The sequence below is a fragment of the Salvelinus fontinalis genome, chromosome 32 (genome assembly GCF_029448725.1).
Source record: "Salvelinus fontinalis isolate EN_2023a chromosome 32, ASM2944872v1, whole genome shotgun sequence".
Lineage (NCBI taxonomy): Eukaryota > Metazoa > Chordata > Actinopteri > Salmoniformes > Salmonidae > Salvelinus > Salvelinus fontinalis.
Window position 1 is genome coordinate 35,577,835 of NC_074696.1, and position 22,115 is coordinate 35,599,949.

Sequence of the window (22,115 nt, forward strand, 5' to 3'; positions counted from 1 at the left end):
TTCCGCTGGCTGCCCCATCACTACAGAAAGTACTGAGCTAGGCTGAAACACCTGAATTTTGGAGCTGCCTTACTCCAGAAAGCAAAAAATACATAATCTTTGTATGCAGCTTTATTAACTCAAAGATTATATATATTTTTTTTTTAAACATTGTTTGCAAACTGATATGTGACAAGTATTAATGCCAAAATAACACGCTAAACACCCCCCTGCCCTGAATGACGGGTCGCCACTACAGGCTACACTCATATCAATATTGAGTTAGTAACTAGTGAATTTGGAAAGAATCAAATGCAACATAGAAATGTTGTCATTTAGCTAGCTGAGCTAGACCCATCATATACCATTGGGTAAGCTCCTGTATGCGCCGGTTACAGCGAAATACTCTGCTTACCGGTACCTAGCTACTAGCTAGCTTTCGCTTTGCCTAGGCTGGTACATTTATATTTGTTTTAGGCTGTTGGCCATGTTCACTGGCAGAAATGTATTAGTTGGCTCAGCTAGCTAGCTAACGTTAGCGTTACCCAGCTAGTTTGATGCGTGAATTTTTACAGTAACGTTAGCTAGATATCCGTTTTTTAAACCAGCTTTGTCAGTTTGTTAGCCACTGCTAATACCTCCAGTTGTCACTCGACCCTGGCCACCTCCGGTAGCTGGACTGGGGCGCGAGGATACATGCAGATTATTAGCTAGCTAAATTAGTTAACACCAGCTACCTAACGTTAGCTAGCTAGCAAGAAATTCCGATCGGAAACGAGAGGGGCAACGGTCGGATGAAAGGATACTCCCACGCACGAGCTACTTTTTGTTTAATGGTTTGGCGTAGGTCAAATCAAACGTAAATTTTTGCTTACGTTATATACATTATGCAGATGTTATCGCAGGCGTAGCGAAATGCGTATGTTTCTAGCTCCAACAGTGAAGTAATACCTAACAATACACACAAATTAAGAAAGAAATTCAGAAATATCAGCTAGCTATGTAGTTCTGTTGTGGGCCTTATATAGCGGGTTGACGTTTGAGAGCAACGTCGGTGTTATTTGCACATTATCGTACAAGTAACTTCTCAGTTTACAGATACTTCTTCAAAACATGTAGAAATGGCAGATTGACAAAAGGAATGTTAGCATACTACTATTGCTTCTGGTAATCGCAGTTAGGTAAATAAAGCTACAGATAAAATTACTCTTTGAAAGCAAAAGTGGTGAGCCTTTTACATTGGATTATTATGACATTCACGTGCATGGCTGCAACATTATAACAAAATGCCTGACAACTTGTACCATGGAGAAACGCATCGAATTTGAATATGCATGATGTGGAGATAGTCATACAACATCCACCAATGTATCAAAAATATATCTGCGCGTGTATTAGGAGTTGAACAAAGAGTTGAACAAAGTACATTTTTGGAAGATGGAAACATTATAAAAGTCGTCTGCTTTTCATGATGGAGATGGTCACCCCGCTCTTGTTTTAAGATCGTAGCCAATCAGAGCGTCTACATCAAAACTGGAAGTGACGTAGAGATTTTCTTGTGCCTTCCTACGCGAGCCAAAAAGGGAAAAACGATAGCAGTCACTATTCTACAGATCTTTGTTTTCCACTTCACTTCTCCACGGTTTGTTGTACTTTTTATTTAACTTCGGCAAAAGAGTGAACAAGGTAAGTCATTTGCATGCTTCGTGAATAGATGTAGATGTTGCCAGTTGTTGAACTCAGTTAGCTCGCTAGCTAGTTAGCAGTGGTGCTAGCTCAAGTCTTTACGTTTGCATGGAGTCGTTGCAGAGTGGGCTACACGCGCATTATCCGAATGTCACTACTGATCCAGGACAAGTTAGTGTGTTTTGCTAGTTGTAGGGAATGTGAAGATTAGAAGACTGGAAACTGATCTTAGACCAGTGTTCATGAGCAGCATTTTCTCTTCACACCTTTTTGGGCTACCAGACCAAATTTACATAGAAAAGTTTGTTATAGATCTGTCATTCGCTTTGAAAGCATGTCTAGCATGTCTATGTTTCCGTTCTTAAGTTTCGTTTTTGCGTCTTTTACTTTCAGTTTTGTACACCAACTGAAAATAAAATATTGTTGGTTATGGAAAATATATTTCATAGCGGTTTAGCTGGTACAATGATTCTCTACACTATACTTGTTTTGTCACAAACTGAAATTAAGCAAACTATTAGAATTTTAGCAACCAGGAAATGGAAGAGTGATTTCTGTATAGTGCATCTTTAATGGGATTTATACACACAGTTCATGCACAAAATTTGGTAAAGACAATAAAAATAACATACATTTTCTCTTCCTCTGTAACTACAACCACACCAGCTTCCCCTTTAAAACTGGACAACACACATGCAGCGAATAAGATACACAAGGAGCACAAGCTGATGTTCCACTTTCTGACTTTGCATGATTGTCACACTGTCTTGTCCAGGTCATGTGCCAATATTCTAAAACATGATCATAGATATCATCGTAACATTCATATTATATCAACTAATCTACAGTTATGAGCATGGCGGACTCAGACGTCAACATGACAGACTCTGAGGTCAACGTCACGGACTCGGAGCTCCACATGGAGTGTGTGGAGGAGGATCTGACGCCGTGGCAACAGCAACCAGATGAGGAAATGGAAGAAACAAGCAAGGGACCCAGTAAAGGTGAGTGTGCTGTGTGCAGACTCGGTGTAACCTGCTTCCCTCGGTCATGTCATTCTGTATGTTTTGGGACTCAATTCTCAATAGCAACAGTTTCATCAGTATTATTGTCGTATTCTATCGTCGTCAGTTCATGGTTCTTTAAATTGCCTTCCCAGTACCTCCCGATGACACTTCGGTGATGCACCTCAGCCGCGGCAGTAACATCACAACCAAACCCATGCCTGCCCTTGGTGAGTGCTCTGGCATGATATTATATATTTTTTAGGAATATACAGGTAACTGGCTAATAAAGGAAAACTACATTGTCCTAATAGGGCATTGGGCCAACACAAGCCAGAACAGCTTCAATGCACCGTGGCATAGATTATAGAAGTGTCTGGAACTCTATTGGAGGGATGCAACACCATTCTTCCACAAGATATTACATCATTTTGTGATAGTGGTGGAAAATACTGTCTTGGGCGCTGCTCCAGAAGCTCCCATATGTGTTCAATTGGGTTGAGATCTGGTGACTGAGACGGCAATAGCATATGGTTTACATTGTTTTCATGCTCATCTACCCATTCAGTGCCCTGTGTGTGGGTCCATTGTCATCCTATGGGGGCGTAGCCATGGTAGCCTAAATAATGGCCTGCCTTTTTATGCATGACCCTAAGCATGGTGGGATGTTCATTGCTTAATTAGCTCAGGAACCACACCTGTGTGGAAGCACCTGCCCTCAATATATACTGAACAAAAATATAAATGCAACATGTAAAGTGGTGTTTCATGAGCTGAAATAAAAGTTCCCAGAAATGTTCCATGTGCACAAAGAGCTAATTTCTCTCAAATGTGCACATTTGTTTATATCCCTGTTGTTGAGAATTTCTCCTTTGCCAAGATAATCCATCCAGGGGTTGCATATCAAGAAGCTGATTAAACAGCATGATAAATGTACAGGTACACCTTGTGCTGGAGACAATAAAAGGCCATTCTAAAATGTGCAGTTTTGTCACACAATACCATAGATGTCTCACGTTTTGAGGGAGCATAAAATTGGCATGTTGACTGCAGGAATGTTAATTTCTCTATCATAAGCCGCCTCCAACGTTGTTTTAAAGAATTTGGCAGTATATCCAACTGGTCTCAAAACAGCAGACTACGTGGATTCACGCCAGCCAGGACATCCACATCCAGCTTCTTCACCTGTGGGATTGTCTGGGGGTGCTGATGAGTATTTATGTCTGTAATAAAGCCCTTTTGTGGGGAAAAACTCATTCTGATTGGCTGGTTCTGGCTCTCCAGTAGGTGGGCCTGGCCCCCCCATGGCTGCGCCCTTGCCCAGTCATGTGAAATCCATAGATTAGGGCCTAATTTATTTATTTTCAATGAACTGATTTCCTTATATAAACTATAACTCAGTAAAATCTTTGACATTTTGCATGTTGCGTTTATATTTTTTAACAGTATACTCCATATCCCTCATTTACTCAAGTGTTTCCATTATTTTGGCAGTTACACATATACTCTTGGCAACTGTTTTGACTTCATTTCTTTTTTGACTTACTGACCTGTAGCATAAAACATGTTTCAATGGACACATGCAACCAACCTGTTTAAGCCTCATATGGAGTATATTGACTTTTGCCCATCTCTGCAGCACCGTTACTACCCAAACCAGTGGTCCTGACTCAGGCTATGACTCAAGTGCTGCAGCCTCTTCAGACCTCCATGCCTCAGGTGCTGCAGATGCCGACCACTATGTTGCCTAGCACCAGCAGCACCACTGGGAAGAACATCATATTCACCACACAGGTACGCAGACATGATTCCTTATTCTTAATTTCAGAGAAGCATGTTTGTTCTACATCATATTTCTATATGAACTAGTGATGGAGTGATTTTTTCTTAGTAGATTGCTGATGAGCAGCAGCGCGTTTCAGGTTGACAACAGTGGACCATGCAGTGCTTCATGAACTTGTGTTTTTCTATAGGAAGATTGAGCCTCAGTGAGTACAGTTACATTGTCACGCTCGCTGTCTTCAAATTCCCTGTCATAAATGAGCCAAGGCGCAGCGTGCATGTAATTCCACATCTTTAATTGAAGTGAAATCTTCACAAAAAAAAAACAGGTAAGCAGAAAACGAATGTGACGCAACCGTGGCGCACACAAACACTCACAGAAAATAAGTAATTACCCACCAACACGTGGGGAAAAAGGCTGCCTAAGTATGATTCCCAATCAGAGACAACGATAGACAGCTGCCTCTGATTGGGAACCATACCCGGCCAACAAAGAAACAGACAAACTAGAATGCCCACCCAAATCACACCCTGACCAAACCAAATAGAGAAATAAAAAGGCTCTCTAAGGTCAGGGCGTGACATACATCCACACAATAATATGATTGTGGATAGTCAGATTAATATACACTGCTCAAAAAAATAAAGGGAACACTTAAACAACACAATGTAACTCCAAATCAATCACACTTCTGTGAAATCAAACTGTCCACTTAGGAAGCAACACTGATTGACAATAAATTTCACATGCTGTTGTGCAAATGGAATAGACAAAAGGTGGAAATTATAGGCAATTAGCAAGACACCCCCCCAAAACAGGAGTGATTCTGCAGGTGGTGACTACAGACCACTTCTCGTTCCTATGCTTCCTGGCTGATGTTTTGGTCACTTTTGAATGCTAGCGGTGCTCTCACTCTAGTGGTAGCATGAGACGGAGTCTACAACCCACACAAGTGGCTCAGGTAGTGCAGTTCATCCAGGATGGCACATCAATGCGAACTGTGGCAAAAAGGTTTGCTGTGTCTGTCAGCGTAGTGTCCAGAGCATGCAGGCGCTACCAGGAGACAGGCCAGTACATCAGGAGACGTGGAGGAGGCCGTAGGAGGGCAACAACCCAGCAGCAGGACCGGTACCTCCGCCTTTGTGCAAGGAGGTGCACTGCCAGAGCCCTGCAAAATGACCTCCAGCAGGCCACAATTGTATTTTTCTGGGGGGTGAGGATTCATTTCACTGCCAAAAATAAAATGAAACCATCTAGTGTTCAGCGAAATAACACAATGTCAAATACAGGTAGCCTATTCAAATAATTAACATCCAATCACATTAACCGTTACTCTCTCACGGGAATTCCACTAATGGTCCGTATGTAGCCGTAGGTAAACGTAGCTGCTGCTCATGTTGGTATCTGTACTGATGGCGCAAAAGCCATGACAGGGAGACATAGTGGAGTGCTAACGCGCATGCAAGCAGTTGCTCCCAACGCCACTTGGGTACACTGCAGCATCCACCGAGAGGCTCTTGCTGCCAAGGGAATGCCTGACAGCTTGAAAGATGTTTTGGACACGACAGTGAAAATGGTTAACTTTGTTAAAGCAAGGACCCTGAACTCTTGTGTATTTTCTCCACTCTGCAATGATATGGGCAGTGACCATGTAACACTTTTCCAACATACGCTGGTTATCAAGGGGCAAAGTATTGACACTTTTTTTAAATTGAGAGACGAGCTTAGTTCTTTTCTGACCGTCATTTTCACTTGTCAGACCGCTTGCATGATGAGTTTCTCACACGACTGGCCTATCTGGGTGATGTTTTTTCTCGCCTGAATGATCTGAATCTAGGATTACAGGGACTCTCCGCAACTATATTCAATGTGTGGGACAAAACTGAGGCTAAGATTAAGAAGTTGGTGCTCTTCTTTGTCTGCATTAACAAGGACAACACACAGGTCTTTCCACCATTGTATGATTTTTTTTGTGTGCTAATGAACTCAAGTTTATGGACAATGTCAAATGTGATATAGTGAAGCACCTGAGTGAGTTGGATACGTAATTACGCAGGTACTTTCCCGAAACGGATGACACAAACAACTGGATTTGTTACCCCTTTCATGTCCTGCCTCCAGTCCACTTACTGATATCTGAACAAGAGAGCCTCATCGAAATTGCAACAAGCGGTTCTGGGAAAATTTAATCAGAAGCCACTGCCAGATTTCTGGATAGGGCTGCGCTCTGAGGATCTTGCCTTGGCAAATCGCACTGTTAAGCGACTGATGCCCTTTTCAGCCACGTACCTATGTGAGAGTGGATTCTTGGCCCTCACTAGCATGAAAACTAAATACAGGCACAGACTGTGTGTGGAAAATTATTGATTACTTAGACTTTTTCCAATACAACCCAACACTGCAGAGTTATGTGTATTCTTTCAAGCACACACTTGTCATTAACATGTGGTGAGTTATTCATTCTTATGTTTAATAAATGTATCATACAGTGTGTGTGTGTGGCAGGCTTACAATGATGGCAAAAAACTACATTTGAGAGTGCGCTGACCCTGGTGCAGGAGGGAGTACGCAGCTGGAGGTTGAATGTTTGAAGGGGTACGGGACTATTAAAAAGTTTGGGAACCACTGATTTGAAGTGAATTTAACAGGTGACATCAATAAGGGATCACAGCTTTCACCTAGATACACCTGGTCAGTCTGTCATGTTCCTAATGTTTTCTACAGTCAGCGTATTTAAAAGATAAACATTTTGTTTTTCTGAACTAACTTCACTCGCGCAAAAGAAGGAAGCTCGTGCAAGCTTATGCGCAGATCAAATACAAATCTAGAATGCTGATGAAGGCGTTTACATGTCCTAATATTTCAAAAGATTGCTCAGAAAAATGGGTTTTAATCAGCTTATGCTTACTTTGATTATGACGTACGCCAATTTAAGATATGCAGAGTAGAGGTCGACCGATTTCAAGTTTTCATAACAAACGGTAATCTGCATTTTTGGATGCCGATTATGGCCGATTACATTGCACTCCACGAGGAGACTGCGTGGCAGGCTGACCACTTGTTACGAGAGTGCAGCAAGGAGCCAAGTTAAGTTGCTAGCTAGCATTAAACTGTTTTTTACAAGATAAATCTTAACATAGTCACTAGTTAGACTAGTAATATCATCAACCATGTGTAGTTATCTAGCTTGTCCTGTGTTGCATATAATCAATGCGGTGCATGTTAATTTATCATCGAATCACAGCCTACTTCATCAAACAGGTGATGATTCAACAAGCGCATTCGTGAAAAAAGCACTCGTTGCACCAGTGTACCTAACCATAAACATCAATGCCTTTCTTAAAATCAATACACAAGTATATATTTTTAAACCTGCATATTTAGTTAATATTGCCTGCTAACATGAATTTATTTTAACTAGGGAAATTCTGTCACTTCTCTTATGTTCTGTGCAAGCAGAGTCAGGGTATATGCAGCAGTTTGGGTCGCCTGGCTCGTTGCGAACTGTGTGATGACCATTTCTTACTAACAAAGACCGTAATTAATTTGCCAGAATTTTACATATTTTTGACATACATTGCACAACCTTCAATGTTAACAGCAATATTTGGACTTACGGATGCCCTGATTGTTCTCAATTAGATTACTGCTGAGCAGCGAACGTTTAGGTTGATGACAGTGGGCCAGGCTGAGCTTCACGGACTTGTTTTTCTATAGGAATAATGAGGTTAAATCATTGCTAGGACCTTTGTCTTTCTGTGGTGCAGAACATTCAAGGGTGTACACAGACCATAAGTGCCGAACCGGTAGGATATATCCTGAATGGTCAGCCCATCACCGTGCTGCCTGGCGGTAAGTAGCTAACCATTAGACATGTCTGTTCTTGTTATCTTATCAATGTCCTGATAGATAACCCAAGTATTTCACTGCCCACCTGAAACCTAGAAGTAACCACCTTTTTAGTGGGATCCAGAGAAATGTCACAGGGAGTGTTTTGTGTTCTGTTATTGTGTCATGAAAACTTTGGGTCATAAAATAATGGATATATTTTTTCCAGTGGGAAGTGTTTTGTCAAATGCAAATAGACAATAGCTATGTTTCCATTATTATTCCAGTGATTTTATATATATTTTTGCATAGAAATAGATGCAACAATTGTCTGCTACGGTGCATTTTCAATGAACTGTTTGTGACTATTAAAAACGTCTGGACTTAATAACGTCACACCTCGCAAAAACCTAGTGTCAAATAAAAATGTAAGTGGTTGCACATGAATAAATTGGCAACAGCCTGCATGCCCTCCCACCTATCCGTTTCATGTCTCAGGTAGGCCGCAAAAGCCAGCATGGATAGAATGCAAGAATTTACTAATATTTGCCATATACTAATAATTGTCATATGCCAACATATCCTCACGGTCCGCGTCATGGTGAGACTTGCACTCCTGTAGATCTTACATCATTTGATGGTGAAACTTGCATCCAGCCAAGCAGAAAAACAAAGCGTAGCAATTTCAGGCATTCTTGAAAGTCAGGACAATCCTTGTCCTGCAAACAGTCAGCATTTCAAATTAAATGTGGAGTAGAGCATTATAGATAACATCACGTACCCCGCATGCCATCAAAATGATATGGCAATAATAATTTATTCAGTTGGACAAAAGGAAAAATCCACCTCTGTCGCACAGATAAAAATGTTGTCGACCTTAAGAACATTTCTCCTATAGCTTCCGTCGCAATGTTATTTTTTTTGTTGCGACATTGCTTTTGTCGAATAAACCTGCCTATTGTGAGCAGCTCACTACGGTTTTTCCTCCAGGCCAGGGAACCCAGCTGCAGCTAGCGCCCCAGCAGGCCCCGTCTCAGCCCAGGGGCAGACCGTCCGCCAGCGGCTTCACCACAGTGCGGATCCCCGTCACCCTCGCCATCCGCGCCACCAACGGAGTCCAGACCATCAGCACTGTGGCCACCGGCGGGGTCACCCTCTCATCCTCCCCCGCGACCCTCCACACCACCGCTCCATCTGTCACAGGTAAGGAAGGCTCTAGTCCTTGTGGGCCATCAGTCTCTCCACAAGTTGAACACAGGGATTGTAAGTTAAATTACAGTCTTAGCAAACCAATTATTGTCAGTATGAATTTAAGTCTAATCTCAAAGGGTAAACTTTATTGTTAAAAAAAAGCCACCTTCTGTCATCTGTTATGGAACATTGTCTGGGACACTAATCCTGCTTTGTGTGTGTGTGTGTGGGTGGGGGGGGGGGTTGTTTCAGCCAGTTCTTCAGGTGCAGCAGGAAGCCATGCTGTGAGACCCCTGCCAATCTCATCCAGAACACAACAGCATCCGACCCTGCAACCAGCTCCCAGCACTAACAGGTCTCCAGCTACCAGTGGTCCGAGCACGGCTCCCTCTCCTAGTGCACCCCTCAGAGGTTAGTAGTCTCCAGGACCACACAGCTTTCCTGTAACAGCTAACAGAAATAGTTTGGTGTACTGCATACATCATTCAGTTATTACTACTGTGTAGCCTATTGTCGTTTTACCACTCCAAACAAGAAATTGTCTATACTAATAGAATATCCTATTGAAGTCCAAGGTAATTTACTACTGACATTTACATTATTTACATTTACGTCATTTAGCAGACGCTCTTATCCAGAGCGACTTACAAGTACATACATTCATATTTATTTATTTTTTGTACTATTGACCAAGGCCCCTGTTATGTACTGTGATTTGGCACATTAAATATTTTTTTTACACAGTGTACTGGTGTTTATTTTGCAGTGATTGCACCAGCCCCCGCCAAGACAAAGATGTGCAAGCGCTGTGGATCCGAGTACAAATTGGTCAACGCCCTCCGGGGTTTCATGTGTGTAAGTGTGCCTTAGGTAGACTTTGTACTCTCTTTGGGAAATGGATCTAACTTTTTAGTGAATGTTGATGTTCATATAGATATTATTAGCCCAGGCCCGACCGTGAAGGACTGTTGTTGAAAGCTCGTCCTGATGTGGCAAAATACTCTGCTATTATGTCATCTTCTCTAAAAGTGTCTTGTGAAGTCTTAAACGCTGATAATGGTAATAGATAGAAATGTATGAATATTGATATTTACCCTACTGGTCCCTCTTCTAGCTCTGCAGCAAGCAGATCGCCCTGAGCCTGGATGCTATCAATGCCACGGCCAAGCTTTCCTCCAAATCTTCCAAGTCCTCCAAAGCCACCGCCTCCTCTCCCTCCTCTTTGTCCTTCTCCGAGACCTCCAAGGAGCCAATCACCACGCCGGTGCGACCGGTGTATGTTCCCGAGGGTGGCAGCTCCATCCTGGAGGCCGACCAGCAGGGCAAGCTCATCATGCTGGTGGAGGACTTCTACTACGGCGTGGACAAGGGACGCAACCTGAGTGGCGCACCAGTGGAGAAGCCGCCGGGCATCTTCAAGTGCATTCACTGCAAAAAGACCCTGAAGACTAACATCAAGTGAGTGGATGGAGTGTGGGGAAACAGGAATTCATGTTATGTTTTCAAATAAATGTCACGTTTTACTGAATTGACTGAAATCTTACCCTCTCACCCGCTTTGTTCTCCATCTTCCACTCCTCACTGTCTTCCAGGCTGATGAACCACATGCGTCACCACGTGGAGATGACGGCACAGCAGAACGGCGAGGTGGACACGCACACCGCCTGCCAGCACTGCTTCCGCAACTTGGCAACGCCCTTCCGCTTGCAGTGCCACGTGGAGAGCGTCCACAGCCAGTTGGAGTCCACCAGTGAGGACTAGCTCGCTCCCCACTCACCCACCAACCATTCAGTCATACCACATAAAGTCACTGTCGCTAAAACAAAGTGAATCTATCGGCACTTGTCATCCCACCAACATTCTCCCACGCAGTCAAAGCACATTGAATCAGCACTAGATGCTGATATATTGCCTTGTTAGGGAATTGGGTGAATTTAACCCTTTGCCTACGATGGTCACGCCCCCCCCGCGGAAATCAAATTAACATAATGACAAACTCCCCATCAAAATCTGTTTAAACTAGGGGGCAGCCCAACTAGGGGGCAGCCCATGCAAAACTCAGGGGGTTTTGCATGGGCTGCGGCTCTATCCACCGATATATCTGCGGTGAATGTCAGACCATGAGACATCCCGATAATCGGTCTTCTCACGAAATTGTATGTAGCGTCCGAATGATTTTGGCTACACACTATTATGTCCCATCTGTTGAAAGCTGAGACTCTCGTGAACATGCTCCAGGTCGCTCACAAGACTTGTCTGAAGGTTCCCGGTACCCGATTTAAAATAAATAAATAATTTTTTTTTTAAATTAATGGAAGTGTAAATGGAGATAGTTTAGTGCCTAAAATACATGTAAAAAATGAAAAAATTTGTTTCCTAATCTTTCTTATCTCTCAAATATAGGACAGACACGTCAGAACAAACTTCCTTTAGATTTTTTGTTGGACTATCTGTTGTTCCATGTAGTGAATTTGTTATTCACTACATAGCAGTAATGCCAAATTCAATGTTTCATGTTATTTTTTTGATACCTTAAGGGGTCTTAAAATTCTAAACCAAATAGTTAAATAATCCTTGGCATGACCATCTTAAAACAATTTCATGTATTAGTTTAGAATTTCGTTGCCACTCTAGTAAGCAGTCACTCTTATCCAGAGTGACTTTCAATACATGCATACAGCAAGAGGACTGAGCACTTTGAATGTTTACGTGACTCTCGGGCCTTTTCTCTGTTTATCACAGCTAAGTGTAAGATCTGCGAGTGGGCATATGAGAGCGAGCCTGTCTTCCTGCAGCACATGAAGAACACCCACAAACCGGGAGAGATGCCCTACATTTGCCAGGTAAACAGTGCCCGATTCAGACGTAGGAAATCTATTCCTTTTTTTTACGCATTTTGATTGAAGCACTTCTCAGTACTTCTCAGTAGTTGGTATTCAGACTTACATATGCAGGAGTGTAACGGGCTTTGTAGGTGTAGCTTAAATTTAATTAAACTGCTAAAAACACTCCCACTTGCTGGCCAACAGTTTCATTCAATAGGGATTTCAGTACATTTATCGAAAGCCATCCCTTTAAATTAAAATTAGAATTCTCTGCAGACGCAATATAATATATATCAAGTGATATGCAGCAAAATGCATTATACCGGGTTATTTCTGTATTTTGCAAGTTATAGATCTTCAAAATTTGATTGCTGACATGCAAAACATTTTGGGACTATCAAAAATGGACTAATGAAACAAATAGTTTTCCTTTAAGTTCATGGTCATAATACCCTTAGAGAAAAGTGCATAAAGGAATTGCGTTCCATTTAAGCGCACTTAACTCGGATCAGAATCGGCCCCTTGGTCATTACTTATACTGTCTCTAAGTTCATATACATTCTCCGACCAGTTCATTAGGTACACCCATGTAGTACCAGGTCGGACCACCATTTGCCTCCAGAACAGCCTGAATTCTTTGGATAATTATACAAGGTGTCGGAAATGTTCCACAGGGATGTTGGTCCATGCTGACGAGATGACATCACTGCAGATTGGACAGCGGTATATTCATGCTGAGAGCAGCCCATTCCATCTCACCCCAAAGCTGCTCTATTGGGTTGAGGTCCAGGGACTGACCAGGCCACTCAAGTAAACTGAAATCGCATGTTCCAGGTGATGTTTTTCCACAATTGTCCAGTGTTGGTGATCATGTGCCCACTGGAGCCACTTCTTGTTTTTAGCTGATAGGAGTGGAACCCGGTCTGGTCGTCTGCTGCAAAAGCCCATCCTTGACGAGTTGTGCATTCCGAGATGCCATTCTGCATACCACTGTTTTACTGCACCATTATTTGTCTGTTTGTGGCCTGCCTGTTAGCTTACACAAAAGCCCCAGGTGGCTGACATTTCTGAGATATTGGATCCGACGCACCTGGCACCGATGGCAAACTACGCTCTGTCGCTTAGGTCACTAATTTTGCCCATTCCAAAGTAAAACTGAACAATAAAGGAACGCCCTGATGTTTGTCCGCTTGCAAGCCACGTGACTCACGTATGAGCGATCCATTTTCATGAACGGTGTGGTCTAATAAACTGGCCGGTCAGTGCATTTCTACGCAATGTCCTGTCGAGGGGAAAAGCTCACTATATCAACACGAAATGTCTCCTAATGCAATTCACCCCTCCCTCTTCTTTGTGAAGGTGTGCGACTACCGCTCGTCCCTGTATGTGGACGTTTTTGCCCACTTCCGTGAGTTCCACGACGGCACGGCCAATCTGCTGTGACCCTACTGCCTCAAGGTGTTCCGCTCCAGCAGCAACTACCAGAACCACTACAGCCGCCACCAGGTAAACCCAATGAGGCTATATGCCACATCAGATACATGTGGTACATCTATGGCCATTGGCAGCCAGTCTATTCCACTCCACCCATTTTCCTATGCGTTTGTTTGCAGAAAAAAAACGTATTTCAATGCGACCAGTGCCGGCTTCAATTCCTCTTCGCCAAGGACCGGGCAGAGCACAAGGTGCAGTACCACAAGACCCACCTCAAGCCACGGCAGCTGGAGGGCCTGAAGCCTGGTACCAAGGTTTGTTTGTGTGTGTGCGCAATATTTTGAATTTGTGTGTGTGTGTTATGTATCTATATATATATCTATCACACACAGTTGAAGTCAGAAGTTTACATAAACCTTAGCCAAATACATTTAAACTCAGTTTTTAACAATTCCTGACATTTAATCAGAGTACAGATTCCCTGTTTTATGTCAGTTAGGATCACCACTTTATTTTAAGAATGTGAAATGTCAGAATAATAGAGAATGATTTATTTCAGCTTTTATTTCATTCATCAGATTCCCAGTGGGTCAGTTTACATACACTCAATTAGTATTTGGTAGCATTGCCTTTAGATTGTTTAACTTGGGTCAAATGTTTCGGGTAGCTTTCCACAAGCTTCCCACAATAAGTTGGGTGAACTTTGGCCCATTCCTCCTGACAGAGCTGGTGTAACTGAGGCAGGTTTGCAGGTCAACTTGCTCGCACACACTTTTTCAGTTCTGCCCACAAATTTTCTATAGGATTGAGGTCAGGGCTTTGTGATGGCCACTCCAATACCTTGACTTTGTTGTCCTTAAACCATTTTGCCACAACTTTGGAAGGTTGCTTGGACAATGGGCCATTGTCCATTTGGAAGACCCATTTGCGACCAAGCTTTAACTTCCTGACTGATGTCTTGAGATGTTGCTTCAATATATCCACATCATTTTCCTTCCTCATGATGACATCTATTTTGTGAAGTGCACCAGTCCCTCTTGCAGCAAAGCACCCCCACAACATGATGCTGCCACCCCCGTGCTTCACGGTTGGGAAGGTGTTCTTCGGCTTACAAGCATCCCCCTTTTTCCTCCAAACATAACGATGGTCATTATGGCCAAACAGTTCTAGATTTGTTTCATCAAACCAGATGATATTTCTCCAAAAAGTATGATCTTTGTCCCCATGTGCAGTTGCAAACCGTAGTCTGGCTTTTTTATAGCGGTTTTTGAGCGGTTTTTGAGCAGTGGCTTCTTCCTTGCTGAGCGGCCTTTCAGGTTTTGTCAATATAGGACTCGTTTTACTGTGGATATAGATACTTTTGTACCTTTTTCCTCCAGCATCTTCACAAGGTCCTTTGCTGTTGTTCTGGGATTGATTTGCACTTTTCTCCCCAAAGTACGTTCATCTCTAGGAGACAGAACGTGTCTCCTTCCTGAGTGGTACGACGTCTGCGTGGTCCCATGGTGTTTATACTTGCGTACTATTTGTACAGATGAGCGTGGTACCTTGAGGTGTTTGGAAATTGCTCTCAAGGATGAACCAGACTTGTGAAGTTTTTTTTTTCTTTTTCTGAGGTCTTTTCCCATGATGTCAAGCAAAGAGGCACTGAGTTTGAAGGTAGGCCTTGAAATACATCTACAGGTACACCTCCGATTGACGTCAATTAGCCTATCACAAGCTTCTAAAGCCATGACATAATTTTCTGGAATTTTTCAAGCTGTTTAAAGGCACAGTCAACTTAGTGTATGTACACTTCTGACCCACTGGAATTGTGATATAGTGAAATAATGTCTGTTAGAAAAATTACTTGTGTCATGCACAAAGTAGATGTCCTAACCAACTTGCCAAAACTATAGTTTGTTAACAAGAAATTTGTGGAGTGGTTAAAAAACGAGTTAATGACGCCAACCTAAGTAAACTTCCGACTTCAACTGTGTGTGTGATATATTCGTGTGTGTGTGTGTGTGTGTGTATGTGTATGTGTATGTGTATATATATATATATATATATATATATATATATATATATATTAGTGGCCTGCTGGAGGTCATTTTGCAGGGCTCTGGCAGTGGTCCTCCTTGCACAAAGGCGGAGGTAGCGGTCCTGCTGCTGGGTTGTTTCTCTCCTACGGCCTCCTCCACGTCTCCTGATGTACTGGCCTGTCTCCTGGTAGCGCCTCCATGCTCTGGACACTACGCTGACAGACACAGCAAACCTTCTTGCCACAGCTCGCATTGATGTGCCATCCTGGATGAGCTGCACTACCTGAGCCACTTGTGTGGGTTGTAGACTCCGTGTCATCCTACCACTAGAGTGAAAGCACCGCCAGCATTCAAAAGTGACCAAAACATCAGCCAGGAAGCATAGGAACTGAGAAGTGGTCACCACCTGCAGAACCACTCCTTTATTGGGGGTGTCTTGCTAATTGCCTATAATTTCCACCTTTTGTCTATTCCATTTGCACAACAGCATGTGAAATGTATTGTCAATCAGTGTTGCTTCCTAAGTGGACAGTTTGATTTCACAGAAGTGTGATTGACTTGGAGTTACATTGTGTTGTTTAAGTGTTCCCTTTATTTTTTAGAGCAGTATATACACACACACACAGTATATCACAAAAGTGAGTACACCCCTCACATTTTTGTAAATATTTGAGTATATCTTTTTGGACATTTTCACTTAGGGGTGTACTCACTTTTGTTGCCAGCGGTTTAGACATTAATGGCCGTGTGAGTTATTTTGAGGGGACAGCAAATTTACACTGTTATACAAGCTCTACACTCACTACTTTACATTGTAGCAAAGTGTCATTTCTTCAGTATTGTCACATGAAAAGATATACTCAAATATTTACAAAAATGTGGGGGGTGTACTCACTTGTGATATACTGTATATATATACACATATATACATACACACACACCTATATATAGAGGTGTGTGTATATGTACAGTGGGGAGAACAAGTATTTGAAACACTGCCGATTTTGCTGGTTTTCCTACTTACAAAGCATGTAGAGGTCTGTAAAAAAACAAAAATCCAGAAATACACATTGTATGATTTTTAAGTAATGCATCAGAAAAGCAGAACTTAATATTTGGTACAGAAACCTTTGTTTGCAATTACAGAGATCATACGTTTCCTGTAGTTCTTGACCAGGTTTGCACATACTGCAGCAGGGATTTTGGCCCACTCCTCCATACAGACCTTCTCCAGATCCTTCAGGTTTCGGGGCTGTCGCTGGGCAATACGGACTTTCAGCTCCCTCCAGAGATTGTCTATTGGGTTCAGGTCTGGAGACTGGCTAGGCCACTCCAGGACCTTGAGACGCTTCTTACGGAGCCACTCCTTAGTTGCCCTGGCTGTGTGTTTCGGGTCGTTGTCATGCTGGAAGACCCAGCCATGACCCATCTTCAATGCTCTTACTGAGGGAAGGAGGTTGTTGGCCAAGATCTCGCGATACATGGCCCCCATCCATCCTCCCCTCAATACGGTGCAGTCGTCCTGTCCCCTTTGCAGAAAAACATCCCCAAAGAATGATGTTTCCACCTCCATGCTTCACGGTTGGGATGGTGTTCTTGGGGTTTTACTCATCCTTCTTCTTCCTCCAAACACTGCGAGTGGAGTTTAGACAAAAGCTCTATTTTTGTCTCATCAGACCACATGACCTTCTCCCATTCCTCCTCTGGATCATCCAGATGGTCATTGGCAAACTTCAGACGGGCCTGGAAATGTGCTGGCTTGAGCATGGGGACCTTGCGTGCGCTGCAGTATTTTAATCCATGACGGCGTAGTGTGTTACTAATGGTTTTCTTTGAGACTGTGGTCCCAGCTCTCTTCAGGTCATTGACCAAGTCCTGCCATGTAGTTCTGGGCTGATCCCTCACCTTCCTCATGATCATTGATGCCCCACGAGGTGAGATCTTGCATGGAGCCCCAGACTGAGGGTGATTGACCGTCATCTTGAACTTCTTCCATTTTCTAATAATTGCTTCTTTAATCAGGACAACAGTTTTCAGCTGTGCTAACATAATTGCAAAAGGGTTTTCTAATGATCAATTGTCCTTTTAAAATTATACATTTGGATTAGCTAACATGCCATTGGAACACAGGAGTGATGGTTGCTGATAATGGACCTCTGTACACCTATGTAGATATTCCATAAAAAATCTGCTGTTTCCAGGTACAATAGTAATTTACAACATTAACACTGTATTTCTGATCAGTTTGATGTTATTTTAATGGACAAAACAGGGACATTTCTAAGTGACCCCAAACCTTTGAATGGGGGGGTGACACACACGTGTGAGTGATTGCTAGGGCGTGATATTCTGAATTTTTGTGTGTGATAGACAATTATTATTTTTTTGTCTCTTTTGTGACTGGAAAGTATATAGTGGTTGTGAATGTTATGCATTTTCCCTGTGCATTATGGGAACATTAGTAATGTATATTGGTGGTTTAAGAATATTTGAGTGGTTAAGTGGTTTAAGAATATTTGTGTTCCAGGTGACTATCCGGGCCTACGCGCTGCAGGGCAAGCAGTATTACTATCAGGAGTCTTCGGGCCGAGGAGACCTCCGACCCTCCAAAGTGATTGATGTTCCGTCTGCTCCCCAAAAACCAGAGCCCAAGAAGAAGCCTGTCGAGAGCCTGATGAAGCTGCTCACTAAGTTCCAGATGAGGTAGAGGGTTGATGTTTTTCCCCGATTGTATTAGCACGAAATGGAATTGATGCCAAGCTTTATTCAGACTCGATTGCGTTTAGCTTTTAGTTTTGCCGTATAGCAAAATTGTTGACCATTTTATAATTTGGAACAGTGTTCTAGGATGATGCGGCTAGAAATTGAATATCAAAAATAGATAAGCTTGACATTCCATCGCTGTGCACCATGGGTAACCTGCCTCTGCCTTCCTCCCCACAGTGCATCGCTGGCACAACAGAACTGCATAGAGTGCACCTTTAAGATTCCCGACTTTGCCAACCACTTCCCCACATACGTCCACTGCTCCTTGTGTCGCTACTGCACCTGCTGCTCCCGGGCTTACGCCAACCACATGATCAAGTGAGTGACATTGCTCAACTGAAGATTCCCCAAATGATTTTTTACATCAAAGGGTAAGTGAAATGTTGGTTTGGAGAAAGGTGTATGACACATGTTTTCTGTCTCTCTTCATTTGCAGTAACCACGTGACCCGCAAGAGCACCACCCAATATCTGGCCCTGTATGAGTCATACCCAAGGTAACAATCCTTTCCTCAATTTTTTTGGGGCAGTGTTTAATTGAATGTAGTGTGTTTTTAATCCTGATTGCTCAAAACCCTTTTGGTCCCATTTCAGAATGGATGAGATGAGGTGTACGTTGTGTAACTACAGAACCAAGGTGGGTGACATGATGGCCAACCACCTCATGGATCACCCAGACCATGATACTGCAAGCTTCAGCAAGCTGGAGGAAGGTTATTACGTTTTGAGTTCCACCTTCTGATATTTAAGTATCTTTGTAAAAGGTCAATCCTTTCTATATGGCAACCTTTTTGTTTGTTTATTTATTTTTTCTTCCCCATTCAGATGTGCCTGAGGCTTCTCAAAGGTATTTAATATTCTCTTATATAGAGAGTGAAATTACTTACTGTTGGACAGAATTGAGCTTGGTCTCAAGTTGAAGCTTAGTTCCACTTTGGTTGCACTGTGACACTATTGCTTCTTCATCAAATGTGTGTGTCATTGACTGAGCTTCCTGAAAACTAACATGTTTTTCTTTTCCCCCTGTAGCATTGTCGTTCCAAAAATAAACCCAGGTCAAGGAGGGTCTTTTGTGCCTATCCATCTGCTACCAGCTGGCAATAGTTCCACCCTGCGCTCTATCAAACCGCTCCTATCCTCCAAACCCAGCACGACTATCATGGTCCTTGGTCCCAATAAAACCATGCCCTCCACTGCCCCTGCTTCATCCAATGGTGTCTGGACAACCCCCAAGGTTGGTGGCTTGGGCCATGTGATGGAGCCCCAGGCAGTAGGGTCCGAGGGGCTGAGCCAGAGAGAGCTTTTCCACGGAGGAAAGGCCAGGATGGACAAATCCAGGAAAGAAGGGTCAACCAAATTAACGGTGCACCAGCTGAAGGTGATGCTCTATGCCCTGTGCAATGGCTTCCCCCAGGCATCCCTGCGCTTTGGCACCCAGCCAGAGCTCATCCAGGACTGGATGCTGCAGCAGGAGATCCAGCGCCTCCAGAAGGACTGGATCTGGAGCACGGACCGCATCGCAGAGTGGGTGATGTGCCAGCGGGAGCAGCAGCTGCCAGTCACAGAGGAAAACCTGCTCCAGACAGCCACGCAGGCCTTGGAGGCGTCGCACGAGATCGGTGAGTTCTACGAGTGGGCTGTGGAGTTCATGCTCCGCCACAACCTCAGTCTGCAGGCCACCTGCTCCGCCAAGCACCCGTTGCCGCGCAACGTATACGAGAGCGTCCGCATCTTCACTCGCTTTGTCTGCAAGCAAGTCAAAGATGTCGGTTTCCGGCCACCCTCCATCGGATGCATCGACGAGCTCTCTGTGTTTGTGGACCTGGATAAGCTCAAGACGGACCCTGAAGCGTTTCAGTTGATCGGCACCGGGGAGCCCCTGATAGAGGTGGTCCTAGCGGGGCTGGCTGACGGTACCATGCTGCCCACCATGGTGTTCCTCAAAGGCAACCCTCCACACCTCCAGAAGGCCATCCCGGACTCTGTCTTCCTGGAGGCGCGCCCGCAAGGCTTTACGGACAACGAGCGGCTCCAGCTGTGGCTCTCTAAGGTGTGGCAGAAGCATGTGAACCCCCAGGCAGGGGGAAAAGGTCTGCTGATCATGGACACCCACCACGGCCACCTGGCTGACGACTTCCTGGCTGCCCTCAACAGCAGCAACACCCTGCCGGCGGTGATCCCCATCGGCTGCTCCTGCCGCCTGCAGCCCCTGGAGCTGTGCGTAGCGCCTGTTATGAAGGAGTTTCTACAGGCCCGCTGGTGTGAGATGCACACCCAGAATGAAGGAGCTGTGACTCTGGGTCCAGGTGACCTGGCCCTACTGCTGGTGGAATGTTTAGGTGACATGGTCTCATGCTTGGCAGCGCAGCCCCAGATCTTCCAGCAGTCCTTCATGATGGTCAGCACACCACCACAAGATGAAGGAGATGAAGGCCCGGCAGAACTGGTGCAGAGCCTGACCGAGGCTCTGGTCATGCTTTCTCCAGCAAGGTCGAAGAGCGCTGTAGTGCTAATGAAGGTGGAGCCAGAGGACAAAGGGGTGAGCTCAGACATTACGTCGGCATACACCTTGCCCTCGCCGCCACCCAACCCGCAAGCCCTCAAACAAGTGTTTGAGAAGGACAGCGATCTGGAGTCTTTCCACGGTTTTGAGGAAACTGATTGTTGATCATTTGCGGACCGACACCTCAGAGACTACGGACTTGGATCTTTTGATACTTTCAAACCGAGGGAATTGTGACATTTGAAGCAGAGATGGGATAGCTCTGGAGACTGTACCGGACCTGTTCAACTGTGTGCACATGCTTGTTCCTTTAACTTGGGATGGTGATGTAACTTTCAAATGTGTTTTTGTACATTTTCTATGACAAGCTGCTGTCTTACGTCTAAAACTATAAAGGTTTAACACAACCTGTCTTATGCAATTAAAAACAGTCTCTTCCTGTCAACACTAGACTACAGGCTTTGTAAATAACTTATACTCATTTCTTATCAGTGAGGTCAGATAGTCACTTCTAGTAGGGAATGTTTGATATTCTGTTAACTCACTTGACTGTATGTGGAAATGGTGCCAGAGCTCTGACATATCTTCCAATCTACTTTTCATTTAGAAAGCTGTGAAGCTAAGACAAACAGCCCGGCCCTTGTTTCAATTTACCGAAAGCAATGTAGCCATGTCTAATGAGAAATTACCTCAGACCAACCACGCCGTTCACAGGAAATCTCAGATCATGCCTTAGGATGGAATCCAAGAGATGGCAGTCTACCTCTCAGTTTGTCTTTTTCCTTCACCTGAACGATTAACTATTTTTTAAATATGAAATAAAGTGCTGGATCTGCTTTAATGGTGGGTTTTCCTTTGATATTAACAGCATATAGTCTGGTGCAGTTCTGTATGGTTGAAACAAAAGTGTTTACCATGGAAGCAGACAAGATTTGTTCTTGACACAGGGTCCTCTTACCCCTGATGTGGATAAATCTGGGTATTACAGAAGTCCAAAGATGTAATTTCTTCCCATGAATGTTTACCCTCAGCTCTGCTTGTGTGGACCGTTCCAATTACAGTATATGAATATATTTCAATTTCACCAGATTTA

General features: G+C 43.8%; 1 protein-coding gene across 1 annotated transcript; it reads left to right on the forward strand.

The window, feature by feature from the left end:
• Positions 1 to 845: 845 nt before the first annotated feature.
• Positions 846 to 21,863, forward strand: pogza (pogo transposable element derived with ZNF domain a). Its single transcript, XM_055894269.1, is given in 18 exon segments — positions 846 to 1,665; positions 2,514 to 2,669; positions 4,309 to 4,463; positions 8,220 to 8,304; positions 9,271 to 9,483; positions 9,724 to 9,882; positions 10,238 to 10,326; positions 10,586 to 10,929; positions 11,064 to 11,221; positions 12,214 to 12,314; positions 13,656 to 13,802; positions 13,910 to 14,044; positions 18,282 to 18,457; positions 18,698 to 18,838; positions 18,957 to 19,016; positions 19,114 to 19,232; positions 19,345 to 19,366; positions 19,549 to 21,863. Coding segments are annotated over 17 exon segments (3,897 nt in total). The 5' UTR covers positions 846 to 1,665; positions 2,514 to 2,515; the 3' UTR covers positions 21,188 to 21,863.
• Positions 21,864 to 22,115: the final 252 nt, after the last annotated feature.